Source organism: Pleurodeles waltl, chromosome 7 (assembly GCF_031143425.1).
Source record: "Pleurodeles waltl isolate 20211129_DDA chromosome 7, aPleWal1.hap1.20221129, whole genome shotgun sequence".
NCBI classification, from domain to species: domain Eukaryota; kingdom Metazoa; phylum Chordata; class Amphibia; order Caudata; family Salamandridae; genus Pleurodeles; species Pleurodeles waltl.
Window position 1 is genome coordinate 865,489,215 of NC_090446.1, and position 23,812 is coordinate 865,513,026.

The 23,812-nt window shown below is 42.8% G+C and overlaps 1 protein-coding gene across 1 annotated transcript in view; it reads right to left on the reverse strand.

The window, feature by feature from the left end:
* The window catches only part of LOC138245655 (histidine--tRNA ligase, cytoplasmic-like), a 119,554-nt gene that overhangs the window by 89,722 nt on the left and 6,020 nt on the right, over window positions 1-23,812 (reverse strand). Inside the window, exons 2-3 of the mRNA XM_069199402.1 lie at window positions 7,371-7,460; window positions 7,043-7,162 (exon numbers count right to left, since the gene is read on the reverse strand). Coding sequence (XP_069055503.1) covers window positions 7,043-7,162; window positions 7,371-7,460 — 210 coding nt within the window. The remainder of the gene's footprint in view (window positions 1-7,042; window positions 7,163-7,370; window positions 7,461-23,812) is intronic.

Sequence of the window (23,812 nt, forward strand, 5' to 3'; positions counted from 1 at the left end):
GATTGTTGTCACCAACTAACGAGAATACTCTCAGCCAAGACAGATTTAAAGAATGCCTCATTGCAGTCTCTGCTTGGATGGACAATAACATTCAAAAACAGAAGTCGGGTAAAACAGAGATCCTGGTTTTAGGGGAAGATCCTCAACTCTTGTCTGAAAAGTGGTGACCCCTTTGAGCTTATTCCATATCCAATTCCTTCTAAGGCTGCAAAATGTAACAATCAACTTTTGTTTAAACCTCAAATTATATCTGTGGCCGCTTCATTCACTGGCTTGATGAAACTGATTAGATTCCTTTAAAAGAATGGTAGAAAGATTGTGATGCATGCTTTTAACAACTAAAGACTAGATTATTCTAATTCTCTCTACCTAAGTCTTCCTGCTAATCTTACCAGAAAACTTCAGGTAACCCTATATGGCACAGCCAGATTACTACTTGATTACCCTAATTCCTGCTCTGTTTCGGCCAAACAATGTCCTGCATTGGCTCCCTACTGGAAAAAGGAGAACATTTAAAACACTATCCTTTATTCATAGTGTGTTTAACAAAACTGACCCAAGAAGTATTCAGAACCTCATTATTCCTTTCCCTCCCCCAAGAACTTTGACATCCGCTAATTCTGGTCGCTTCCTCTTTGGCCAGTTTAATCATAGAGTAAGCCATTCCATCCCAGTCCTTGGTTCTAAATTATGGAACCAGCTTCCACGAAGACTGCATAATACCTCGAACCACATACAGGTTCTGAAGTTATTAAAGACAAGGCTTTTTCTGTCTAGTAAGTCTTACCAGTGTGTGATTCAGGTAACCTTTATCTGACTCTAGCACCTAGAAGTCAATTTCTTGGGTATTAGCTGCATTTTAGAAATCTTCATTACATTACAACTACCGTTGTTAAAGAACCCCATTTCATGAGAAGAATGTTTCACTGTTGTTAGTTAAATATCCTAAAGACTACATCCTCCATTTCAATAAAAAATGTTTATAAATTGTCTTGACTCAAATTCAAGTAATATTTTTCGGACTGACCTTAAATCTTGCTAGATTCAAAAGAGATTCATAGACGTTTTCAGTTTAATACACTGGGCCAGTTACCCAGAGAAAAGTAGATATACAAATAATATTAATGTATTCACTAAATGCCACAAAAATGGCAGGGGTAAAGACAAAGACTGCAAGGCTCATGAACAAACATTTCCAAAGTCATTTCCCTCGATAACTGGCAAACTTCCTTTCCAGTGCTCTCTACCTGCAGAACAGTTGAAGCACAATCTATACTTTTTATTCAACTCTCAAAACTTGGAAAAGACAATGTTCCAAATCAGATTTCTTTTTAAGATGCATTACTGCAGAGACTGTGTCAAAAGCACTTTGAAACTTTTGAGTTGATAGAGCTGCTCTTTCCTTGGACAATAACTAAAAACAAAAAATTAAATACACACACCGCCTGTCCTAGAGCAAAGGCACCAACTCCCACCCACTATATGTGAACCACCATACCGAGGCGGAACAGCTCTGGAATTCTATTTCTTCTGTGGGTTTCACCCAGAAATGTTTGAGGTTGAGCTAACAAATTCCTCCTTCCGACTCAGCAATAATATTTGTCACCATTGTTACCAAGTGCTGCTCTTCATTCCATCCTGGCACAATTGTGCCAACAGAATAGATGGACACCACATACAACGGGGGAGAGTGAAGGGACAAAGACTTATACACTAGAAGCAATTATCAGACCTCAAAGGATTCAGCCCACTAAGAAGCTCTTTGCTGGTAAAGAGCTTATGCACAGAACATATGTTAGAAGTGGTCCAATGCTTGGCGTTAAATAGGAAAATGTATAGGCTTGCTCGGGGATCCAGGGGTTCAAGCCCCTAAAAGAACCCATTGGCACTCCCTTAAACTGGGAAACTTTCACCCTTTTAAAATGCGGAAGCACAGGGAACCCACAAACATATTCTTTGCTAGCCCCAGAATCTCACATAGCTAAGTTTCCAGACAGAAATAGGTATTTTAAAGACATCTTGAGAAAAAATTGCAATACTGGCTTAATATTTGGGACAGCAAAAGGTGTGCAACATCCCTGCACCGATCCCTCTCTCTTTGAGAGTCCAATAATCTCCACACGCCAGAACAAAGCTTAATCTTCATCAAAATTTCCAAAGAAAGTCCACTTGCCAAATTTATTAGACCACCACAGTACACAAAACCGATTATGTAGTTGTAAAATGTTTCTTTAAGTAAGCAAAATATGCTTAGGAATATGCTTTTGAAAAATTGCAACTGGAATTTAATATTTAATTATTAATTTTAGCTGTACATAACGTTTTCGACAGCTATTATGGTGCACTCGTTTGATAAAAATGCACGTTTTCTTCATGATGAAGGGCTTTCATTAACATTTCATAGCAAATAAGCCTAGGCTCTTTCCTGCGGGTAAGAGCATGAGGTAAGATTTCTAAAAATGTTGGATAATTTTGCAGCTTACTAAGGAAGTGCAGGCAGCCCAGTCGCAGTCCAATTTAGGATATTAGGTTATATTTGCAATAATAGCTTACATTTTCCCAGAGCATACTATAGTGTGGAAAAGGGACACAGGTGCAGCCTCTTTGCTGCAATATAAAATAAAGCAGAGGGAAAAAATAAGGCTCCTGGGGCCAGATGTATCAATGATTCGGTAACTTGTTACGGAATCGCAAATTGAATTTGCGACTACATACCGATTCGGTATTAGGAAGGGGCGTGTTAATGGCGTCTCTTCCGAATACTGAATCGCAGAGGTGTATATGATTGTTTTGTGACTGTGAATACGGTTGCAAAACAATCACAGTTACCACCAATTTCAAATTGGTGGTAACCCATTCGCAAAGAAGGGGAAGGGACCCCTTCCCCTTTGTGAATGCATGCGAAAACGTTTTTTAAGACGGACCACTGCCTACTCATAAAAAATGAAAAGAAAACTTTTCATTTTTAAACACATCCAGTTTTCCTTTAAGGAAAACGGGCTGCAATAAAAAAAAAAAAAAAAAAAATGATTTATTGAAAAGCAATCACAGACATGGTGGTCTGCTGAGCCCAGCAGGCCACCACTCCTGCGATTGTAGCCATTCGCAATGGCTCACAAATTGCAACCTACCTCATGAATATTAATGAGGTAGGTCCATTTGCGAGCCTTTGGGAATCGCAGTATGAAACTCCTGGTTTCATACATTCCAATAGCGATTACTTAATTGTGATTCGCTAAAAATCGCAATTAGGTAATCGCTATTGTGAAGAATGATATATCTGGTCTCTGGTTTTCAATTTCTGTGTTTCCTGTCATGTCCTCCACTTCGGATATTTTTAAAATGCTGATAAAACACAAAACAAAACATACAGCGGACAAGTATACATAAGTCCCAGGCTACTAACCACCTTCGAGATTGGATTGCAATGTTTGTCCAATACTTTTCAACTAAGAGACTGTATTAATTCGTTCTCATTTGTGTCTTGTTGCACTACAGCTCAATGTACAGTTACAATGTAAACTTGCCTCAGGTTGCTTTCCAACATTCCGTTTTGCTGTCAGTGACTGACAAATTGTCAGGCAGTGATTGGATGTGTTACATGCAACTAACCTACCTTGTCACACACTAGTCTAATGCACAAGAATGCATGGCGCACCTGCAACAGAATTTAGAGACCCCCCATCTGACGATCGACAAGGGATGAGAAGGTACTTCTCAACTAGGTTACTGGCAGCCAAACTAAAAATAAGGTGTTGCTGGAATGGGAAACACAAATTATCACTGAGTGCTGGGCCCAAATGTTGTGAGGGAATGCCAGAGATGGAACTATTTACAGACTCTGTGCGAGATACCTACGACGATTTTGTTATGTGAATGCCTGATGCACTCACTTAGGAAAGCGGGCCCCCGAATGAAAGTGCCCAAGCACTATGAGAGCCTTGACATTACACTGGGAACACTGAAATGGGATCTCTGGATAAGGATGATTGTAAGGCTATATTGCTTCCTTGAGTTCAACCAATGTGTTAGGCAAAGAATGCCACCGGCTCTAGAGACTTGAGAGACTTCCTTTTTCTCTAACTGGTCGCGCTGAGAAATGTACCTTTAATCAATGTCAATGGTTATTTTTTTTGCCCCTTGGGTTCTCGTTATATATTTTCTTCTTTAGGTAATTTTGAATTCTCAATAAAATGTTCACGATAAAAGAGAATGAATGACCATTTTATTGGGAAGGATAGTCACTGGAAAACATGGATTGTAGATGCTTATGTACATCAGTTTCCCCTTCACAGTCACCCTTGAACACCTGTTATTCTTGCATGAACTGCCTACGGAGCAGGAAGCTAGGTACCAGGTACAATTCTGGCAAAGGGCTATTTTCTGACTTTCAATGATCCAAGCCTCAGTAGGCTGTGCTCTCCTACACTGGGTTCATAAGAAAATTGTTGATGTTTGAATCAACGGAATTTAGTGGTTCTGGAAAAGCCAGACAAGGTAAACTGAGGTTCTGTACCCAAGTACAGAAGTATGGAGGACTTCTAGAAAGCTAGCACAGTCATGTGCTAGCCATACTGCTCAGGAATGCGATCTGCAAAGGTGACCGGTCCAGCAAACACATAAACCACCTCACCCAAGGAACACTTCCAGGTCATCACTATTCATGAGTTAAAACCAGCAGCTTCAGGGAAAAGGTGAGCAATGACTAGTGAGATCAAACATTATCTCTGGGACTCGAAGAGGTAGTTTGGATGTGTAATGGCAGGGCAAACCTCTTGCTATGTACCGGTATTAAAGACCTCAGGACTTAGACTTGATGATAGTAAGCATCATTGGTTCCTTGGAGGCAGAACTTAACTAGGAGCTCTTTATTTCAAAGAAGGAGGCAGCTTCCTGACTTCAGGAAATCAGCTGTGAACATGCGACGGGGAAAGCACGAGGTTGAAATAAACCGCCATGCTCAGATTAGGTACATATCAACAGGGTAAACCAATAATCCATACAGAACGGATTCGAAGCTGGTGGGAGTTTACGTATTGTGGTGAAATTACATCATCCTTTCTTTATAATGGAGTAACTGACTAGTGTTGGATGTGACTAGCGTTGGATGTGCCGGACAAAAGGGATTAAGCAGTGTTGTTCTAGGAAGTTGATGTTGAAGCAAAGCAACAACTGTGATTTAATTCACTTTGACACATTGTCGTGATGATGGTCTCATGGATGGTTTGAGCCTTGGGAGACCGAAACATCGACCTTATACTCTCCATAATTGAATTCTTTGCATGAACTGCTGGAGGCCATTAGGAGTGATTTCTGCTCATTTGAAAGACTGCATAAAGGACTCAAACCTTTTGTGGTTGTAAAGTCAGGAGGGTTGGTGCTCTCCTTCTGCCCCTTAAATGTAAAGGGATTGCGGACTAGAGGGGTCACCAGTGCCTTTGTATAAAAACACTAAAAATTCTCTTTGTTGCTTTGCTCTATTGACAAATATATTATTAGTGAATATATAAAAATTCTTCATTTTTCCAGAAACGAATTACACACTGTTTGAAGATTTTTCCATTTATGGAATTTGATCTCTGGTCAATGACAACATTAATGGTATTTAATAACACTGAAATATGTACATGCAAATGATTCCTCCATGAACATTGTGTGCTTTACAGTTTAGATTAGGTACACAGAATTGGCGAGATTATAGCCAAACAGTTTAGCCTGTTTAGCCTGCCACATTTGAAAGTGTGCTTTCAAAAATGCATATTGTTTATAAATGCTTTACATCAGTGCTCTATTTGTAAATAAAATCACGCCGGTGCTCAGAGCTTTCCTCTGAAACACGCAGCTGCTGCATTTAAATGTGCGAGCAGGAAATAATGAAGCAGTGTAATTCTAAAGCCACCTCTTTAATCCATTTACAGACACTCCCTGCCCCTTCACCTCACTCTTAAAGCTTTCTCCCTTTGTGATGTTTTTCGTTTTTCGCTTCCTCCGTCTTTCCCAAGTGTCTTTTGCTCGCAGTAAATGATAGAGGCAGAAAAATAAGTACCGGTCCTCAAAAATAGCTGCCGGTGCCCTGCACTGGAAACCACTAGCTCAAATTAAGCACTGCTTCCATTTATGGTTAACTGTGGTTGTTAACTATTTGCTTATTTTTTAGTAGGTCTTACTTCTGGAGATTTTAACACCTGTTACTAATTTGCAAACTGAGAATCACTGAGATCAAGAGCAACTGACTATCAGCAGAGGAGCCTCCCCAGTATAAGATATGTACCTACATCCTACCAGTCTCTCACTGTAAAAGATCCCGAATTGCATCTGAAAGCGCATGCTCGCTGCTCAGTGCTCTGAAACTGACCAGCTAGGGTCACACTATAGGTACCAGTCGAAAAATACATATATAGAACAAAGAAACCCATCCTGCTGGAAGCATTATGCTTCAAAATTCAAGAATAAGAGGGTTAGGAAAGGCCTGTGTAAAGGGATGATTTTTATAGGTTTTTCCCGAATCTCTCCAATTGTTGGGCGGCTGCTGAAAAATCCTGGGGGTAAGAACTTTGAATGTCTGAATCTTTTCAAAATTCATGACGGCTGAGACGTTTACTTGGAGTAGTTCTTGATTTCCTAGCAATCAAGAGAAATAATGACAAATGCACTGGGTAGGGTCAAGTGCGTTTAAAGTTATGCAGCACAGTTCACACTGAATCCTTTAGTGAAGGGGAAGCCTACGCAAATGTAACAGAATGGCAGGGGATTGTATGAGATGGCGAACGTGCACATTTCAAGTATGGAAGGCAGGAAAGGAGATAGTATGTCTGCCCCAGTGACTGCCTTGTATTTTACATGGCTATGGTCCTCTAACCAGCTCAAGGATTTTTTTAGAATGAATTAGGTGGAACTTTCACAAAACGTAGGATTCAACCTTGGAGACTAGGCACATCAGAGATAGGGCCTTAAAGATAATTTTAATTTTCCCATCAATCAGTGTTTCCAGCACAAATCGCAGGAGATATGCATCTTTTCCACACTCCAGAACCCATCTCACCTTCAGCTCAAAGACAGGGGTGTCAATGGTCTGGGCTCCATGGAGCTTGAAGCAGTTGATAATGATGTTAAAGACACGCTCCCGGATTGCCATCTGCTTGGGATGGTAGTCTCTTGTACCCTGTCACCAAAGAACAAAACAAATGTAATACAGCAGTAAAGCAGAGCTTTGGGCACAACCACCAAGAAGAAACAAATCATTTCCACGTGTAGTTCAAGTACTTGCAGTTGTGATTCATTGAGTGCGTCACAGCAAGAACATTTGCAAAACAACGCCCACATTAACTTCATTTTGGGATCAAAACACCTGATGAGGTGTGAGGCAGTACCTTTGGTGTCTTCAGAACAAAGTTCAGTTTTGCGTCATCATTTCCCAGTGGAACCTTCCATTCCAGCTGCTTTGAGGCCGCTACTGGAGACTGTCAGAAAAATCAAAATTTAATAAAATGATCAAGTTGGACCTCTATGGTCAAAGTCAAAAGACAGGAAAAGAGACACACTTTTCCAAAGATGTCACATGAGAATGTATAGTTCAAAAGTATTCTAAACTAACTGATAAAGTAGGAACAATTTAAGTTTTTACCTTTTTATACTTTTAATGAAGCAATCTAAGAGCAGGGTGGAGTCCTGGCATCAAACATGTTATAGTTATTACTCAAGAGGGAAATAAAAGAAACTTTTCCTGTCTCTATAAGATTGTCCAACTTACAGAATGAGCAGTTGCTTTTTTTTTGTTTACCTCAACACATGTTATTAAGTTTTGCATAGACAAACTACTCAGCAAGGCAAGAGGCGCCCTCTGATTTCACAAGATAACATAATTTCATGGCCTGTTAGGTCAATTAGTATCAAACAATACATCTACATTGAAAAACCGGTGTAATCAATGCATAAGTACACAAGTGATCAGTCCAATACAGTGCATGATAATTGATTAGTCAATCAGCGTCGTTTCGAGTAAGTCAAGTAGAGCTTGACTCCCGATTAGCTCAGAGCCCCTTGCCTTCCCCCTTTCAACACCCTCCCCAGGTGGCCTCTGTTGAATTTAGTACTTATTTCCAAACACAGCAATCAAGAACAGTTTAAAGACAATACATTGGTTGGGTAAGGAAAATTGTAAGGCTATATATTACACTGCTAGTTCAACTGTCATTCAGGAAGCTGCCCCGCTATGAGGGAAAGTCAAAATAGCTGTGCATATCCCGCTGTACAGATGTCTGTGGCCCTAGGCCATAGCCAGTCTCTTGCATAGGATGTAGTGACACTGCAGAAGCAGAGATGCTTATAAGCAGTTGCTTTCTATGGTACTTTTATCTCATATGATTTAAGATGGTGACTCAAAGAGGAAGATAGGATAAAAATATGGCTGGCAAATGGAGTGGTTGATTGGTCCAATTTAGATAAATTCAGTCCAGCAAACTTATTATAATAGTTTTTGTTGAACTGGTTATGTGGTCCAATCAGAAATCCAAGCCTCCAATTATTGAAAATGTCTGTGCTCTATTAACTAGGAGACAGAATTTGTAAATGAGAGGGTCTAAACCAGAAGCAGTAGTTCAGATTGATAAATCAACTCCAAACATATTTATAAATAATTGTGCAAACTGCGAGTAACTGTGTTTTCCAACAAGCATAACATAGGGTATTACTTGTTTTTGTAGCTTCATACTGCTGACAGTGTATCAGTCCCACACTACCGTCTTATTTGCCCTTTGACTTCCTTTTGATTTTACAATCCAAAATAGAACTAAATCTTTGTACATGGTTTAGGTTGAAGCATGCAACTTGTAAGAAAATAAAGGCCCATTGGATGGTTCACGATGTTCTTAACTGATGATTTGCCATTCAGCCGGATATTGCATAGATGTGTAAAACCACAGCTAGGATCTTATATGATGGTATCAATTTTGGTAACATGCACAGGATGACACAGAACATATGCCCGGGGACCAGCTCGGCTCTTAGCCGAGAGAACATAATGAAAGGAAAAGAGATCTATAACCTAAGCCACAGGTGGAGGAGATCTGGTTGGCTAAATGTACAGCAGAACTTGTTGCCAAAGCCAATGGCTTACATTCTTATGAAGGTCTGTAGATATTTTCTTTGAAATACCAAGCACAGAGGTGTGCAAGTATATTTTTGATACAGCATGGATTATTACGTTCTTATGCTGAGTAAACCGTGATCAAAGCACAGCTAATTGTTTTTAGAAATCAGACTGCCTAATTATGATTCATACGAGACAATGAATGAATGATAAGAATTGCAAAACATGGAAAGAGTATATTTGGAAGCTTTTTGGGGGGAGTTGAAATCTATATGTTTCATGTAGTTTGAATTGAAAAAAAGAAGAAAATGTAATCATATCATCTTGAAATGTATTGCTTGTTTAATGAAATGGTGGTGAGAATAAAGAAAAGCATTGACAAAGCCATTAGATATGCCTTCCTTGCAAACACAAGCATCCACATACTCTTATGGCAGTGGTAATGGTGGTTCTAAAGGTCGTGATAGTATGGATAATGGTGTAGTTAATGGGCGTCACAAAATATGTTTGAAAGACACCTAAGGAAAAAAGGATGCTAAAAAGGTTGCTTTCTGTATAAAACATACATATATAATAAAGAACTGAATGCTCCTCCTGTAAATATAGTCAAACTAGCTAATCTCAGATTCACTAATTCAACTTGCCTATAAGCAGGGCCACTGGGAATTACACAGCAGAAGAGGACCAATGTATTTGGTAGGGTTGAGTAAATTATGCACCAAGAAAAGGCAATTTAAACGGCATAATGTGGCACATTTTGGTATAGTATTACTTTATTATGTGGTCATTTTAAACATGCTAATACTATCTGGGCCTTGGTTGAAGCTCATTAGCACCACTTTAATGCCCAAATATAACAATGAGCAACAGAAAGGTGAACAGTCCAGCTTTGTGAAGGGCCTTCCACCACGCAGCAACTTGTCACTGCATATTTGGTGTTTTTGAACCGTTTGAGCTGGATTTTTTTTTTTTATTAAAATATGCAGAGTGTGTGTCAGATGATGGATTATGTGGCAAATCTCTAATTATGTGAAAATCGCAGCTGCTGCACCATCGCATAATTCAAGTGGCCCTACCTTTGAGTCTCTACTATGTAGTGTAGAGAATGTATTGAATACAAACAAAGAAGGGCAAATATGTCCGGAGTGTTTAGAGAAAAGTTGGTCCTGTGTATGGTACTCCCATCATAATACCAAAAAAACAAAAGTTGATTAAGTACGATATTTCCAGACCTCTAGCCATTTTTATTTTCAGATACCTATATACCAATCCCACATTCTAGCACTCAGCTACCGGCATTCTTTACACTCAAAAGATCTCCGGCAAAGAGCCCCCACCAGGGGCCCGTCAGGCATTGCAGTGCCGGCCTGACGAGGAGCAAAAACCCGATGAAGCATGTCACCATTTGGTGAGTGAGGGCTCTTGTTCTAATAAGAGCAGACTCATAGACTCTTTTACTTACTGTATACATTTGTACTAGTCTATTGGCTGGAACTGTGTACTTTTGGTTTTTTGGTGTAGAGAAGTTAACCAGGGACTGGAAGCTAAATCAGCAAGAAGCTACAGAAATCCCAGAGTGCTGCACTGCATTCCAACAAACTGCTCGCAGTCAAGTTCTTGGATAGGCGTGATGTATACGTGCTCACTACAATTCTTGATGAGTGCACTTCCCCCATCACGGTTTGGGGTCAGATAGCCGAAGGCCACAAGCCCATCTGTATACTTGATTCCAATAAGTACATGGGCGGAGTGGACAAGAACGACCAGGTTCATCCACCATACAATGCGTATTGTAAAACTTGCACTTGGTAAAAGAAACTGTTTACCTACCTGATTAAGATGGCAACATACAATGCGTATGTTGTTTACTGTCAGACAACCACAGGAAGTCTCAAGACTTTTCTTGACTTCCAGTTGTCGGTAATTGAAAGCCTCACTGCTGTTACAGAAGCAGCAGCAGCCTCCACCTCATTTGTTCTGGAGGATGTGGCAAGGCTGCTGGAGCGACACTTTGCTCATCGCATTCCCAAAACACTCAAAAAGGATTGTCCATGTTGTTGCTGTAAAAGTGTGCTCAAAGCATGGACAGCGGCAAGAGAGTCCGTATTACAGTCCCCAGTGCCCATCTTAACCAGGCCTCTGTGTCCCTACTTTCGTTACGTTGTATCATACTAAAGCAAAGTTCTGGGAAATCGACAGAGGTGGAGCTGCCGTTGGGTAATCCTTTCAGTGGCTGTGCATGGATACTGAGCATCCATGGGCCACTGCTTCTTTAGGCAAACAGCAACAGAATTTTACTTCAACTACTTCAGGAAATCATTGACTTCCTTATGGCCTGCTTAACACCTATATCCCCTGTCAGAACATGGTAGGTATTCTGTTCAATTAACGTGCATTATAGTCCCCATACTGCACAGAACATATACCACATTGTCACAGAGTACCCTGTGTGGCAAAATGTGAAAGGCATGACTGAATTTTGTAGTGCTTGTTAGGGAACCTATGTATGCTACACAAGGACCACCATGATTGCCAATGAGAACCAGAGTAAGTGTAATTAATCAAACAAATGTCCTGTTGGACATATTCGCCAACATTTCTACTTGTTTGAAAGTGTGCAAACTCAATTTGTAGCTTAACTTTCACTTTTTTTACTTTAGAGACCTTAGGATTTATTCACCAGTATGTCTGCCTTAGTTGCAACTGTAGATGTGTTCGCTCCGTTTGAGGAATAGGCCTCCCAAGGCATACTCGGACACCCCCCACTTGTATCTACAAACTAGTATAAGTTCACTTGGCAATTATAAAGGATTAGTCAGGACTCTGATGAGGACAGAGACATGAATAGGTAAGGAAAGGTTATGGTAGGTGTGCCTTCACAGGGATATTGCACAGGTAGAAGGCAGGTAGTACAGATGTACATAAGCTACACCTATGGATTCAAACCCAATGGTGCCATCCCAGCACTGAAAGACAATGACACGTATGGGTCAGTGTTTGACCTGCTTTTCATGTTCATCCTCCATTAGAACTTAGTAGTTGTTCCATTTGCTGTATAAGTGCATTACAGTTACAGCACTGCACATAATGTTGGCTGGGACATATGCTACGTTCTCACGGACTACCATGTGTGCCAAACACTACCCTTTTTCGTAGCCTATGACCTTCTCTTTAGGGAACATCGCAAGAATTCCCCAGCATGCCTGCCTTCATTTCCAAGGTAGATATGCTCGTTCAGTTCGAGGAATTGCTTTGAATGGCATACTCTGACACCCCTAACTTGCATCCACAAACTGGAAGGAGTTGGATTTGGCACTTTGAGAGCACTAACGGCGCATGAAAAACATGCCTTCTGAGCCTCAGGTGGCTGTCATGGGAGCCATTAGTAAAGGTTTGTTACGCATGCCTTCAGTAATGTTCAGGTAGAGGCGGTTACCTGACAGGTGGTAAATTGTAGTCAAACTTATTCCGTGCTGTGGCGCATAAATGTGACGGGCCCTTGTCTGGCAGCAGTAAGTTAATGTGAGTGCAGTGAATGGTTGGATTGGGCCCATCGCCGGCGGTATCAAAGGATTGTTTGTTGTGCGTAAATGGCATGATAATGGACCTTAAAGAGATTGGTGCCTGGACGCGGCTTTATGGCCCACCTGCAGATGGCTTGGTATCAATTTTCAGATACTTTGGTAAGTATTCATGCTTTTAAACCATAATTTCTGGAGGTGCTAAAACCAACCAGTGTGAGTGGCAGATTAACTTTAACATACTAGTACCAGGGGAGTCTAAGGGTGCAGGACTTGAGTGGCTCTCTCCAGTTTGCCTTTGCCCAGAATCCCCTCCAATCACAAACTTGGCTAAAAAAACATGTTTTCCCTTGCATTTCGGTTAGGAGAAGTCTTGTAATCTGCAGGCAGCCACAAATTTTCTACCACCCAGCGTTCCACTAAGTCTCCAGAGAAAAACACTGCCTCACTTTAGTGGGTGGGCAGATGACCGCAACAGGGAAGTACCCAAAACAGATTGTGGAGACATCAAAATTGCCTACAACAACACAGCCTGGTTTTGTAAGAAAGTCACTTGAGTATTTGGTCCTGGGATCAGCAGCCATATAGGGAAACATACCAAACCCAGACATTTCTGAAAACTAGACACCCGGGGCACTCCACAGATGTGTAGAGTGTTTGGATTTCACAAAGTTTTCTTACCCAGAATACCCTGCAAATGTGAAACGTTGATTAAGAACACTATTTTAACTTGTTTTTTCATCACAGAAACTACAGGAATGTGCAGGGATCCACAAAATTCCTACCATCTAGTGTTTCTCCACTTGTCCTGATAAAAAAACACAAACCCACTTGTGTGCCTGTGCCTAGTGCCTGCTCAAGGAATGGATCACTCCGGTTAACAGTAGCCCTCATGCAAGGGCTACCATTGACCCTTGTGTGATCCATTCTGGTCGCGGGCACTAGCCAACCCACACAAGTGAGGTACCATTTTTAATTGGGAGACTTGGGGGAATGCCGAGTGGAAGGAACTTTGTGGCTCGCCTCAGATTCTAGAACTTTCCATCACCTTAATGTGAGGAAAATGTGTTTTTTTGGCCAAATGTTGAGGTTTGCAAAGGATTGTGGATAACAGTAGCTAGTGAGAGCCCTACAAGTCATCCCATCTGTGGTTCCCCTAGGTGTCTAGTTTTGAAAAATGTGCGCGTTTAGTAGGTTTCCGTAAGTGCCTGCTGTGCTACAGCCCAAAATCCACAGCTTGGCACTTTCCAAAAAACACATCAGTTTTCAATGTAAAAATGTGATGTGTCCTTGTTGTGTTTAAGGGCGTTTCCTGTTGTGAGCATTAGGCTTACCACACAAGTGAGGTACCATTTTCATCGGGAGACTTGTGGGAATGCTGGGTGGAAGGACGCTTGAGGCTCCCCTCATATTCCAGAACCGTTCATCACAGAAATGTAAAGAAAAAGTATTTTTTTGCCAAATTTTGAGGTTTGCCCAGGATTCTGGGTAACATAACCTGGTGAGAGCCCCTCAAGTCCCCCCAACTTGGGTTTCCCTAAGGGGCTAGTTTTGAAAAATGTGTGGGTTTGGTGGGTTTCCCTAAGTCCCTGCTGAGCTACAGCCCAAAATCCACAGCTTGGCACTTTCCAAAAAGCACATCAGTTTTCAATGTAAAAATATGATGTGTCCATGTTGCGTTTAGGGGCGTTTTCTGTCGTAGGTACTAGGCCTACCACAAAAGTTAGGTACCATTTTTATCGAGAGACTTGGGGGAATGCTGGGTGGAAGGAAATTTGTGGCTCCCCTCAGATTCCAGAACTTTCCATCACCGAAATTTGAGGAAAAAGTGTTTTTTTGCCAAATGTTGAGGTTTGCAAAGGATTCTGGGTAACAGAACTCAGTGAAAGCCCCACAAGTCACCCATTCTGAATTCCCCTAGGTGTCTAGTTTTTAAATATGTATAGGTTTGCTAGGTTCCCCTAGGTGCCGGCTGAGCTAGAGGCCAAAATCCACAGCTTGGCACTTTGCAAAAAACACATCAGTTTTCTTTGGGAAAATGTGATGTGTGAACTTTGTGTTTTGGGGCATTTTCTGTTGCAGGCACTAGGCCTACCCCCACAAGTGAGGTACCATTTTCATCAGGAGACTTGGGGGAATGCTGGGTAAAAGGAAATTTGTGGCTCCTCTCAGATTCCAGAACTTTCTATCAACGAAATCTGACGGAAAAGTGTTTTTTTTTGCCAAATTTTGAGGTTTACAAAGGATTCTGGGTACCAAACCTGGAGAGAGCTCCAAAAGTCACCCCATCCTAGATTCCCCTAGGTGTCTTGTTTGAAAAAAAACCACACAGGTTTGGTAGGTTTCCTTTGGTGCCGACTGAGCTAGAGGCCAAAATCCACAGCTAGGCACTTCCAAAAAAACACATCAGATTTCAATGTAAAAATGTGATGGGTCCATGGTGTGTTTTGTGGCGTTTCCTGTTGTGGGCACTATGCTACCCACACAAGTGAGGTACAATTTTTATCGGGAGACATGGGGGAACACAGAATAGAAGAACAAGTGTTACTGCCCATTGTCTTTCTCTACATTTTCTCCTTCCAAATGTAAGACAGTGTGAAATAAAGAAGTACATTTGATGAATGCCCTGTAATTCACATGCTAGTATGGGGACCCCCCGAATTCAGAGATGTGCTAATAACCACTGCTTCTCAACACCTTATCTTGTGCCCATTTTGGAAATTCAAAAGTTTCCTTGATACCAATTTCTGACTCTTTATATTTTACCAAATAAATTACTGTATACCCGGGATAAAATGAAAACCCATTGCAAGGTGCAGCTCATTTATTGGCTCTGGGTATCTAGGGATCTTGATGAACCTACAAGCCCTATATATCCCCGCAACCAGAAAAGTCTAGCAGACGTAACTGTATATTGCTTTTAAAAATCTGACATTGCAGGAAAAAGTTACGAGTAAAACATGGAGAGAAATGGCTGTTTTCTTTCCACCTCAATGTCAATATTGTTTTTTTATTTCAGCTGTTATTTTCTGTAGGAAAACCTTATCTACACAAATGACCCCTTGCTGAATTCAGAATTTTATCTACTTTTTATCCTCATCAATAATCTTTATTCGGTATGAAGTAATCAACCATACAAGTGAATAAATAACACATATACAAATACGTAGATAACACTCAGAAACCATCCATCAATATTTAAATACCATAAACATTTAATTAACAGGTGATAAAAACGTCAGATTTAACAATTATAAAAACATTAATGGAAATACTCTAACCTATTCCGCCATGAGATAGCACCTTTCAAAAAGGACCCCAGCCCACTCCACACCAATGCATCTGAGGCCATACTTAGCCACATAAAAGCTGGTCGATATTGCACAAATACCTTCGACCTCAGCAAGGGGAGTAAAAACCTATGCCTAAAAGGTGTATAAAAGTCACAAAACAAGGTAAAATGAACTAAAGTCTGGCAGACACACCATCACAGGGAAAGATGCCAATGGATTTTTCATCATACTGACCCAGTGGAAAACATAAATTACTCCTCACAATCCCCAGATGGAATCGCGTAATCAAGCACCTTTCCCTCACGTTCCTCATCTCTAACAGGTAGGGCTCAGGGCCCACCCCCATCTTTATCATGACAAACTCCCGTACCGATTTTTTCCTTAGGGCTTCCTCCTCTCTTTTACCCCCAGAATTTTCAGAAAGTTCACCTTGACCCAATGTTTATCATGGCTGGTCAGACCCTCAGGAGCCTCAAAAATATCCGGACTCCCCAGGATATAAGCTACCTTTCTTATGTACATCATCCACGGGATATCCTTCACCCTATCACAGGCCAGGCAATCCCGCACAATCTCTCTGTGAAATGCAGCACATTCATTAGACCAAATAGAGATCCATAGCAGAAGTGGGGCAAGCTGAATGGAGTCTTGAACAAACTCCAAAGCTAGTTCAGGGTGTAAAAAAACAAAACAGAAATATTCTGGCCGACTCCCAGTAACCTACAAAAACGATTTTCCTCAATTGCGGGGGCCCTGATTTCCACATACCCCCAGAGAGCATCACCATACAGGAGAACTGGGAGGCACTTACGCCTATAAACTTCAAGGAGGGATTTGATGGGCTTGTATCCCACCCTTGCGGCAAAGTTAAAAGTGGCACCTATTGCGGCATTAAAAAGAGCCCCTCTTCTTGAGATGCCTGGTTTCCAAGAGCCTTTATCATCAAAAACAACCCCTAAATAGGGGAAATCCTGCACGTTACTGATTACTTGTCGTTTCACCGTCAGCATCCCCACCCTGCTGAGAGGCTTCCCAAGGACCATAAAATGCGATTTTTTACAATTAATCTCTAAAGCAAGTGCAGACATAAAAGAATCATAGGCTCTGACTGCATTGCGTAGGCCATTCAAGGTGCGGGCCATAAGCACTGCTTCATCTGCATAAATTAGGGCAGGGACACTTTTGCCGTTCACTGTAGGAGCATCCCTACAAATGTTCCACCAGAAAGTTGAACAATCTGTTAGTATACAACAGGAAAAGAGTGGGGGCCAGGACACAGCCTTGGCGCACCCCCCTCACCCCTCCCCCATTTAGCTCAAAAGTATCTGAACAGTCCCCATTGCTCCCTACCCTGACATTAGCATTAGTACCTGAATGAAGGTACCGTAACAGCTCAACAATGTGGGGATCCATGCCTAACTGATTTAGCCTCTCCCGGAGCCTGGCTCGATTTACCTTGTCAAAGGCACAACTAAGGTCCATGAAGGCAAGATATAAGGTCCCTTTCCTGGCTAAGGTGTATCTTCTGATCAGCATAAGCAGGTTTAGGCACTGTTCCTGTGTGCCAAGCCCTGCCCTAAAACCATACTGTGCTCGGCACAAAATGTCATTTTCTGTCACCCAGGCCTCAATGCGCTTAAGGATAATCCAGACCAAAACTTTTGCAGACGAGTCCAAGAGGGAGATTGGACTATAGGATTTAGGATCATTTCAGTCCCCCTTTTTAAAAACAGGAATAATACAGGCTGATCTCCAAGTGGCAGGAATTCCCACAGTGACAACTGCATTAAGAACAATTAACAGGATAGGCACCCATAACTGGGGACAGGATTTAAAAAGGTCCATGGGGATTGAGTCCGGACCTGGAGCTTTATTACTGGCAGTACCACAAAGCGCCTCCTCAACCTCATTGAGTGTAAACCTAATGGCTAGATTGGGAGGAACATCAGAATGGCCATCCCTATTATGTCTTAAGGGATTCCCCTGAAAAAATGTTGCAGAAGTTAATCACCCACTCATCAGAAGCTATATTACAACCTAAGCCCTCTGAAGTTTCTGTTTCCCGGAGACCCCTATTTACCACCTTCCAGAACATACCAGGGCTCTTCAGCTCAGCTGTGCGCTCCAATTTACTCCAGGAAATGTCCTTGAGCTTTCTTACGTGCAGCACATTTTAATACTTAGCCCTCGCGTCTCTAATAACAACCATGTCTCTGGGGTGGATTTTAAGAGCCCTCCTCAGCTTTTTCTTCGCATCAAAGCAGTCTTAGGTGAACCATCCACCAACATGCCTGCCGGGGGGCTCCGCAACGGAGGATAGGCAAACCTTGATAGCTACATTTATTCTCATCATTGCATCCATTATTTCCTTTGGGCCAGCAGTCTTTACTAGGAGTGTATCCGTAAACAGGTTCAGATTTTCACCCACCACCCTATCAACAACCTGCTGGATATTTACTCGTTTCCACCCCACTCTCCTGCCCTGGTCTTTTATCTTCACCCGCACGGGCCCACCCCTTCTTAGATTATATAGGGAGTCTGTAAAATTAATGTGAACATCAAGGGGGTTATGATCACTGAAATGGCTTTCCAGCACTTCTGCTCCTATCACCACATCTTTCAGAAAAGGAGACACAAAAATATAATCAATAGTGGAACCAGCTCCTCTACCCACAAAGGTAGGAGGCTGCTTGGTACCCACCATATCAAGATCACAAACATTCATAAAGCCCATATTTCTTAGACCCTTGATCAAGACCATGCCCCTGGCATACAAAAACCCCTCAGCTAGATAGTCCTCACACTCAGGCTCAAAAGGATTGAGCACTGTGCTGAGGCATCCTATCTTAGCATTAAAATCTCCTGCCACCACAGCACAAACTTTCATCCCAACCTCCTCCAATCTGCCCCTCGATATCTGGAGAACAGAGAAAAGGACCTTAATTTGGCAACCCACATCCCAAACTGCATTGTAAAAGTTCAACAAAAGAACATTTGACTTGTCGGGGAATAAAACCCAGACAATCAAAATGCCCTGATGGTTACAATGTATTTTAAAAGCTCTCACTAGTTTGGAAAATCTAATCAGGGTAACCAATCCGCCTTTGGGGCGGCCTCCATTGGACTGGACGACCGAGACCGCAAACCCCTAGTAGCCGTCCCAGACTGCCTGCCCATCCGACCAGGTTTCTTGAACCATAACAAAGTCATAATAAACCAGACACCTAACCCAATCCCGATCTAAAAGCTTTGAGTCATAGCCTGCAATATTCCATGAGATGAGACGGCACTTAGGGGGTCATTCTGACCCTGGCGGTGTCGTCGACCACGGGAGCACCGCCAACAGGCTGGCGGTGCTTCCTTTGCTATTCTGACCCCGGCTGTAAAGTCGCGGTCGCCCAGCCGGGTCCGGCGTTTTCCCGCCGGATTTCCTCCGGCTGGGCTGAATCTCCATGGCGGCGCTGCTTGCAGCGCCGCCATGGAGATTCCGACCCCCTTCCCGCCATCCTGTTCCTGGCGGTTTTTACCGCCAGGAACAGGATGGCGGGAACGGGTGTCGTGGGACCCCCTAACAGGGCCCCATAAAGATTTTCACTGTCTGCATTGCAGACAGTGAAAATCGCGACGGGTGCAACTGCACCCGTCGCACCCCTGCAACTTTGCTGGCTCCATTCGGAGCCGGCTTCATTGTTGCAGGGCCTTTCCCGCTGGGCCGGCGGGCGCCCGCCGGCCCAGCGGGAAAGCTAGAATGGCCTCCGCGGTCTTTTGACCGCAGAGCGGCCAAGTGGCGGTTCCCGTTTGGCTGGCGGCTACTGCCGCCAGCCAAACTCAGAATGAGGGCCTTAGTGTCTAACCTACCCTGTTAGATCCCTAGTCATGCCACCATTGAAGGGAAACACAGTACTCACTATAGGACACCTTCTGTGGCGTCAATCCACCCTTTCCCAATCAGGGGTTCTGATGGAATACAAGCTTCTGCTAGCTGACTGTCGGACACTCTGTCCTACCTGAAGATCCCTGCCCAGCCCGGATAGGCTTATAGAAGTAACACAGGGGAACCATACCAATCTTCCCCTCTCTCCAGGGGACCATACTTTGTGAGGAAAGAAGGCTCTGCGCCAAGCCGGGATATCGGCAATTAACAATAATGCAGTACCCAGCACCCTCTTTTTCTTGAGGACCCACCCAGTCAATTCTTCTGACAAACAGAATGTCCCTGAGCCCCTTACAACCAAAGTCACAGTTCTTAATTAACCAATGTCCAGTCTTATTTTTCAATTGGTCCGTGGTTTCACTAAGACCTGGGGCAAGAACAGGGACGTTAGTCAATACCACCACGTAAGGGGCACAAGCTGGAGGAAGCTCCACACGAACCAGAGGGGAACTTTTCTTCATTGCATATTGGTTTTGGTCTCTGCTACTTTTCGGAAATGTTTAGCTGTCCAGGATCCAACATTGGTTTCACACACATTTCTGTCACTACCTAGAAGGAGGCTAAAAGTGCAAAAAAGAGTAAAAATGTGATATGTCCCAGTAAAATGCCAAAAAGGCCCAGCAGCTAAGGGGTTGATGGTTGATGGTAAAGTTGGATTGGAAAAAAACACTTTTAGAAAGTTGGCTTTTCCTTGGCTTAGCCCTTTGAGCCTGCTGCCTGTTTGTCACAAGACTGGATGCAGCTGACAGTTAAGACTTTGTGAATTCCTCCCAGACAGTCAAACAATAGTGGGATTAAGATCGCCTCAATTGACCATTAACTGGCTTGATTTGGGGGTGGGAGGTTAGAGCTGAGCACAACCCCACTTGCACCTGAACAGACTGTGCCCGGTCTCTGCACAATAGGCCTAATGACCCTGTATTGCCACTGCAGCTAACATGGAGCCAGGGCAGGGGAGTCCGGAAATTCCAAGAACTTCAAAGAACCTTTACAGAAACGTCTTTGACTCTCTAGAAGGGCACCAGGGTATACAAATATGAACTTCAGATCTGCTCTTCAGTTCACTAATGGACCAGCAGAAGGACTCTCCGAGGACTGCCTGCTGCTGTCCCATGCTAGGCACTCTGCCAGATTGCTGATGTACACGAAAGGACTGCTTTGCTGCCTGGAGCCTGCCTTGAACACTCCTGCTGTTCAGCCCTGCATCTGTATCTGCAGTCAGAACTTCCAGAAGTGACTCCAAGGGCTAGTTTGCTTGCCTTCTGCTGGCCCCCCATCTTAAACCCGCACCTGGACCCATCCTGAGTGAGTCCTGAACCCCCAAGAGGTCTCCATACACTCTTGGACACTTGGTTGCGAGCCTAAGGTGACCAAATGTCTGCTGTTGGTGCTTTTATCTTTTAGGCACTATCTCAAACCTTAAACCTTAAAAACTGATAACTCTGTATCTACTAACTGGATTTTTGTTGTTTCGTTGTCAAATAATATATTACAATGTACTCTGTTTTTCAAAAATGGTTTGGGATTTTCCTTGTGTTGTATTTTCACTTTATTGCTGTTTGTGCGCTGCATAAATACTTTACACATTGCCTATAAGTTAAGCCTGACTGATTTTTTGTGCCAAGCTACCCAGGGTTAAGCAAATATTAATTTAGGTACTTTTTGTGGTTTTCCCTGCAATTGACTGTGGTTGTTGCTTGATCAGGGCTCACACCGCAGTCAACCAAAAACCCAATTTCTCCCACCTTCTCAGAACACTTTCTGAACCTGAAGGACAAAAAAAAGGACTGGACCTTGCTTGCTGTGATCTGAGAGGCGCACTGAAGGATTGGCCCTGCTTTCTCATGTACCTAGCGCAAAGAAGTGGACTCCGAGAGTCAGTGGGACGACCTATTGTGTGGGTACAGGGACACAAAAAGCTACAAGAGACCTTCTTCTGAAGTGACCAGTTAATCAGTACCAACCGGGCCTGGAATGGATCTTGCTGGTGGCCTCTGCTGGGGTGAGTCCTGGCCCTAAAGTTCTGTTTCTGAGTCCTGGGATCCTTAGATGGAACCCAGAGGAGCTGCTTCAGAAACCCTGAAAAGTGGGACTCTGAAATCTTTTGAACTTCTAAGACCTCCAGCGCTTCAGAGGGACCTCACTCCAAAGGTGCCCAGTTCTGATGCACTTTCCTTGATACAGCTTCAGGCTTGCCCCGCTGGAAGATTTAGACCTGCATAAAAATAAGAGTAAAGTCAGAAGGACAAATCCACTTTGGGTATCCAACTTGCTCTCCATTGTGAGTGGCCTGAAATCGCACCTAGGTTCAGGTCTACTGCTTTCATAGACTATCATGGGTGCATTGTGGTTTTTGACACTATCTTTATTTAAAACGTTACAGGGACATTATTATAGTTAAGAATTATCCCACATATTACATCATTGATGACATCATCTATAGCATCATTGATAATATCACTGCAACATTTGCAATAACATTATTGATGAGAAAACTGTACATGGCAGGGGCGCAAATTATAGTTACCATAGGGGGGCACAAGTTATAGTTACTGGAAATAAGTAACTACAACAGCTGAATTTCTATGGGTTTGTGCGTGTAAATTCAGACCCTAACATTAACATTCCTGTAACTTGTTTTTTTCCTATACATATATACACACGCACTTTTAACATCAGTTCTTCTACTGCTACTTGTTCTTTTAAAGGACCAAAGAAATATGATCATATTATATAACCCACCAGGAATTACCTACGCTGGCCATCTCTGCAAACTGCATCATCTTCAACAAAGGCTGCATCCCTTACTGGGCATGGACAACAGATGTACAGCCATATCTGGCTAAAACAGCTAGCCACCTCAAGATGTCAATGCGGTACGAAAGGTCAAGACATTAAGTTATAGTTTAAAGGTTCAAAAAGAAAATACCACGAGACAAGCCTTTTCAAGCCACTTATTAAAAAACCTGGAATTCTATGTCAGGACCAGAGGCGAGGATTATGCATTTCTGTCTTCACTTTAATTAAACAGCAAGTTCAAAATTCAACATAAGAAAAACCATAACACTGCACATCCCATGGTTCATAACAGTATCCATGGTAACTAATGTCCAATCCTATAACAGTCCGATTGTCCATTTATAGCTCCCGCTCTTCGAATCCTTCCTCTTTCTTCACCACTCAGAGCGTCAGTAAAGTCCCTCGCTATCTTCTTTTATTCAAAGTGGAGTTTGAGGGATTTTTTGTGGTACTGAATGTATTATATCATTGCCTGCTTACATGAGTGAACTTGTTGTGTGCCATGTTTCTCAGCCACCAGCTATGCGGCAGGCTTCGGCCACAGAACAGATTAATTTCTTCATACCGGTCGGGTCCACCAGAGGGCACTCTTTTGCACCTCCTCCGAGGCCCATAACATGTAGAACGAAACAGAACGAATCGCCTAGGTAAGCCATATGCCATCAGCTTCGCGCTACATGCTAAGAGGTAGGAGTTCTGTGGTAAATGTGAACAAAGTTCCTTAACCCTTTCCAACCCTCGCACAACACTGCAATAGCAGTACATTTAGGCCCGTTTTTAGGCATTTCCCCGCATTACTGCCTCAGGCCAGTTTTTTCCTCATGGGGGGAAATTTAGGGCTCACCAGAGCATCAGTGAAGGTCTGCCCGATTTAACTACAGGGCTTCTTAATTTTGAAAAGTTTTTTTCTTCTTTGCATGTGTGCGCTCACACCCTCTAGACTATGTAGTCCCTACAGGACCATAAATATTCCCCCACTATGTCTATGGAGGAGGGCCCTTATAAACACCATCTGGTGGCTGAACTGAACGCCCTCTTGTCCCAGGCCATAGCTAAAACACTGGCCCCATTACAGGAAAGTGTGGCCAGTTGACGGTCCAGGTCTCAACGGGGGCAGGCACGTCTGGGGATACGGGAGCTGGCCCTAGTAGCAACAACCCGGCAGCTCCCAAGAAAT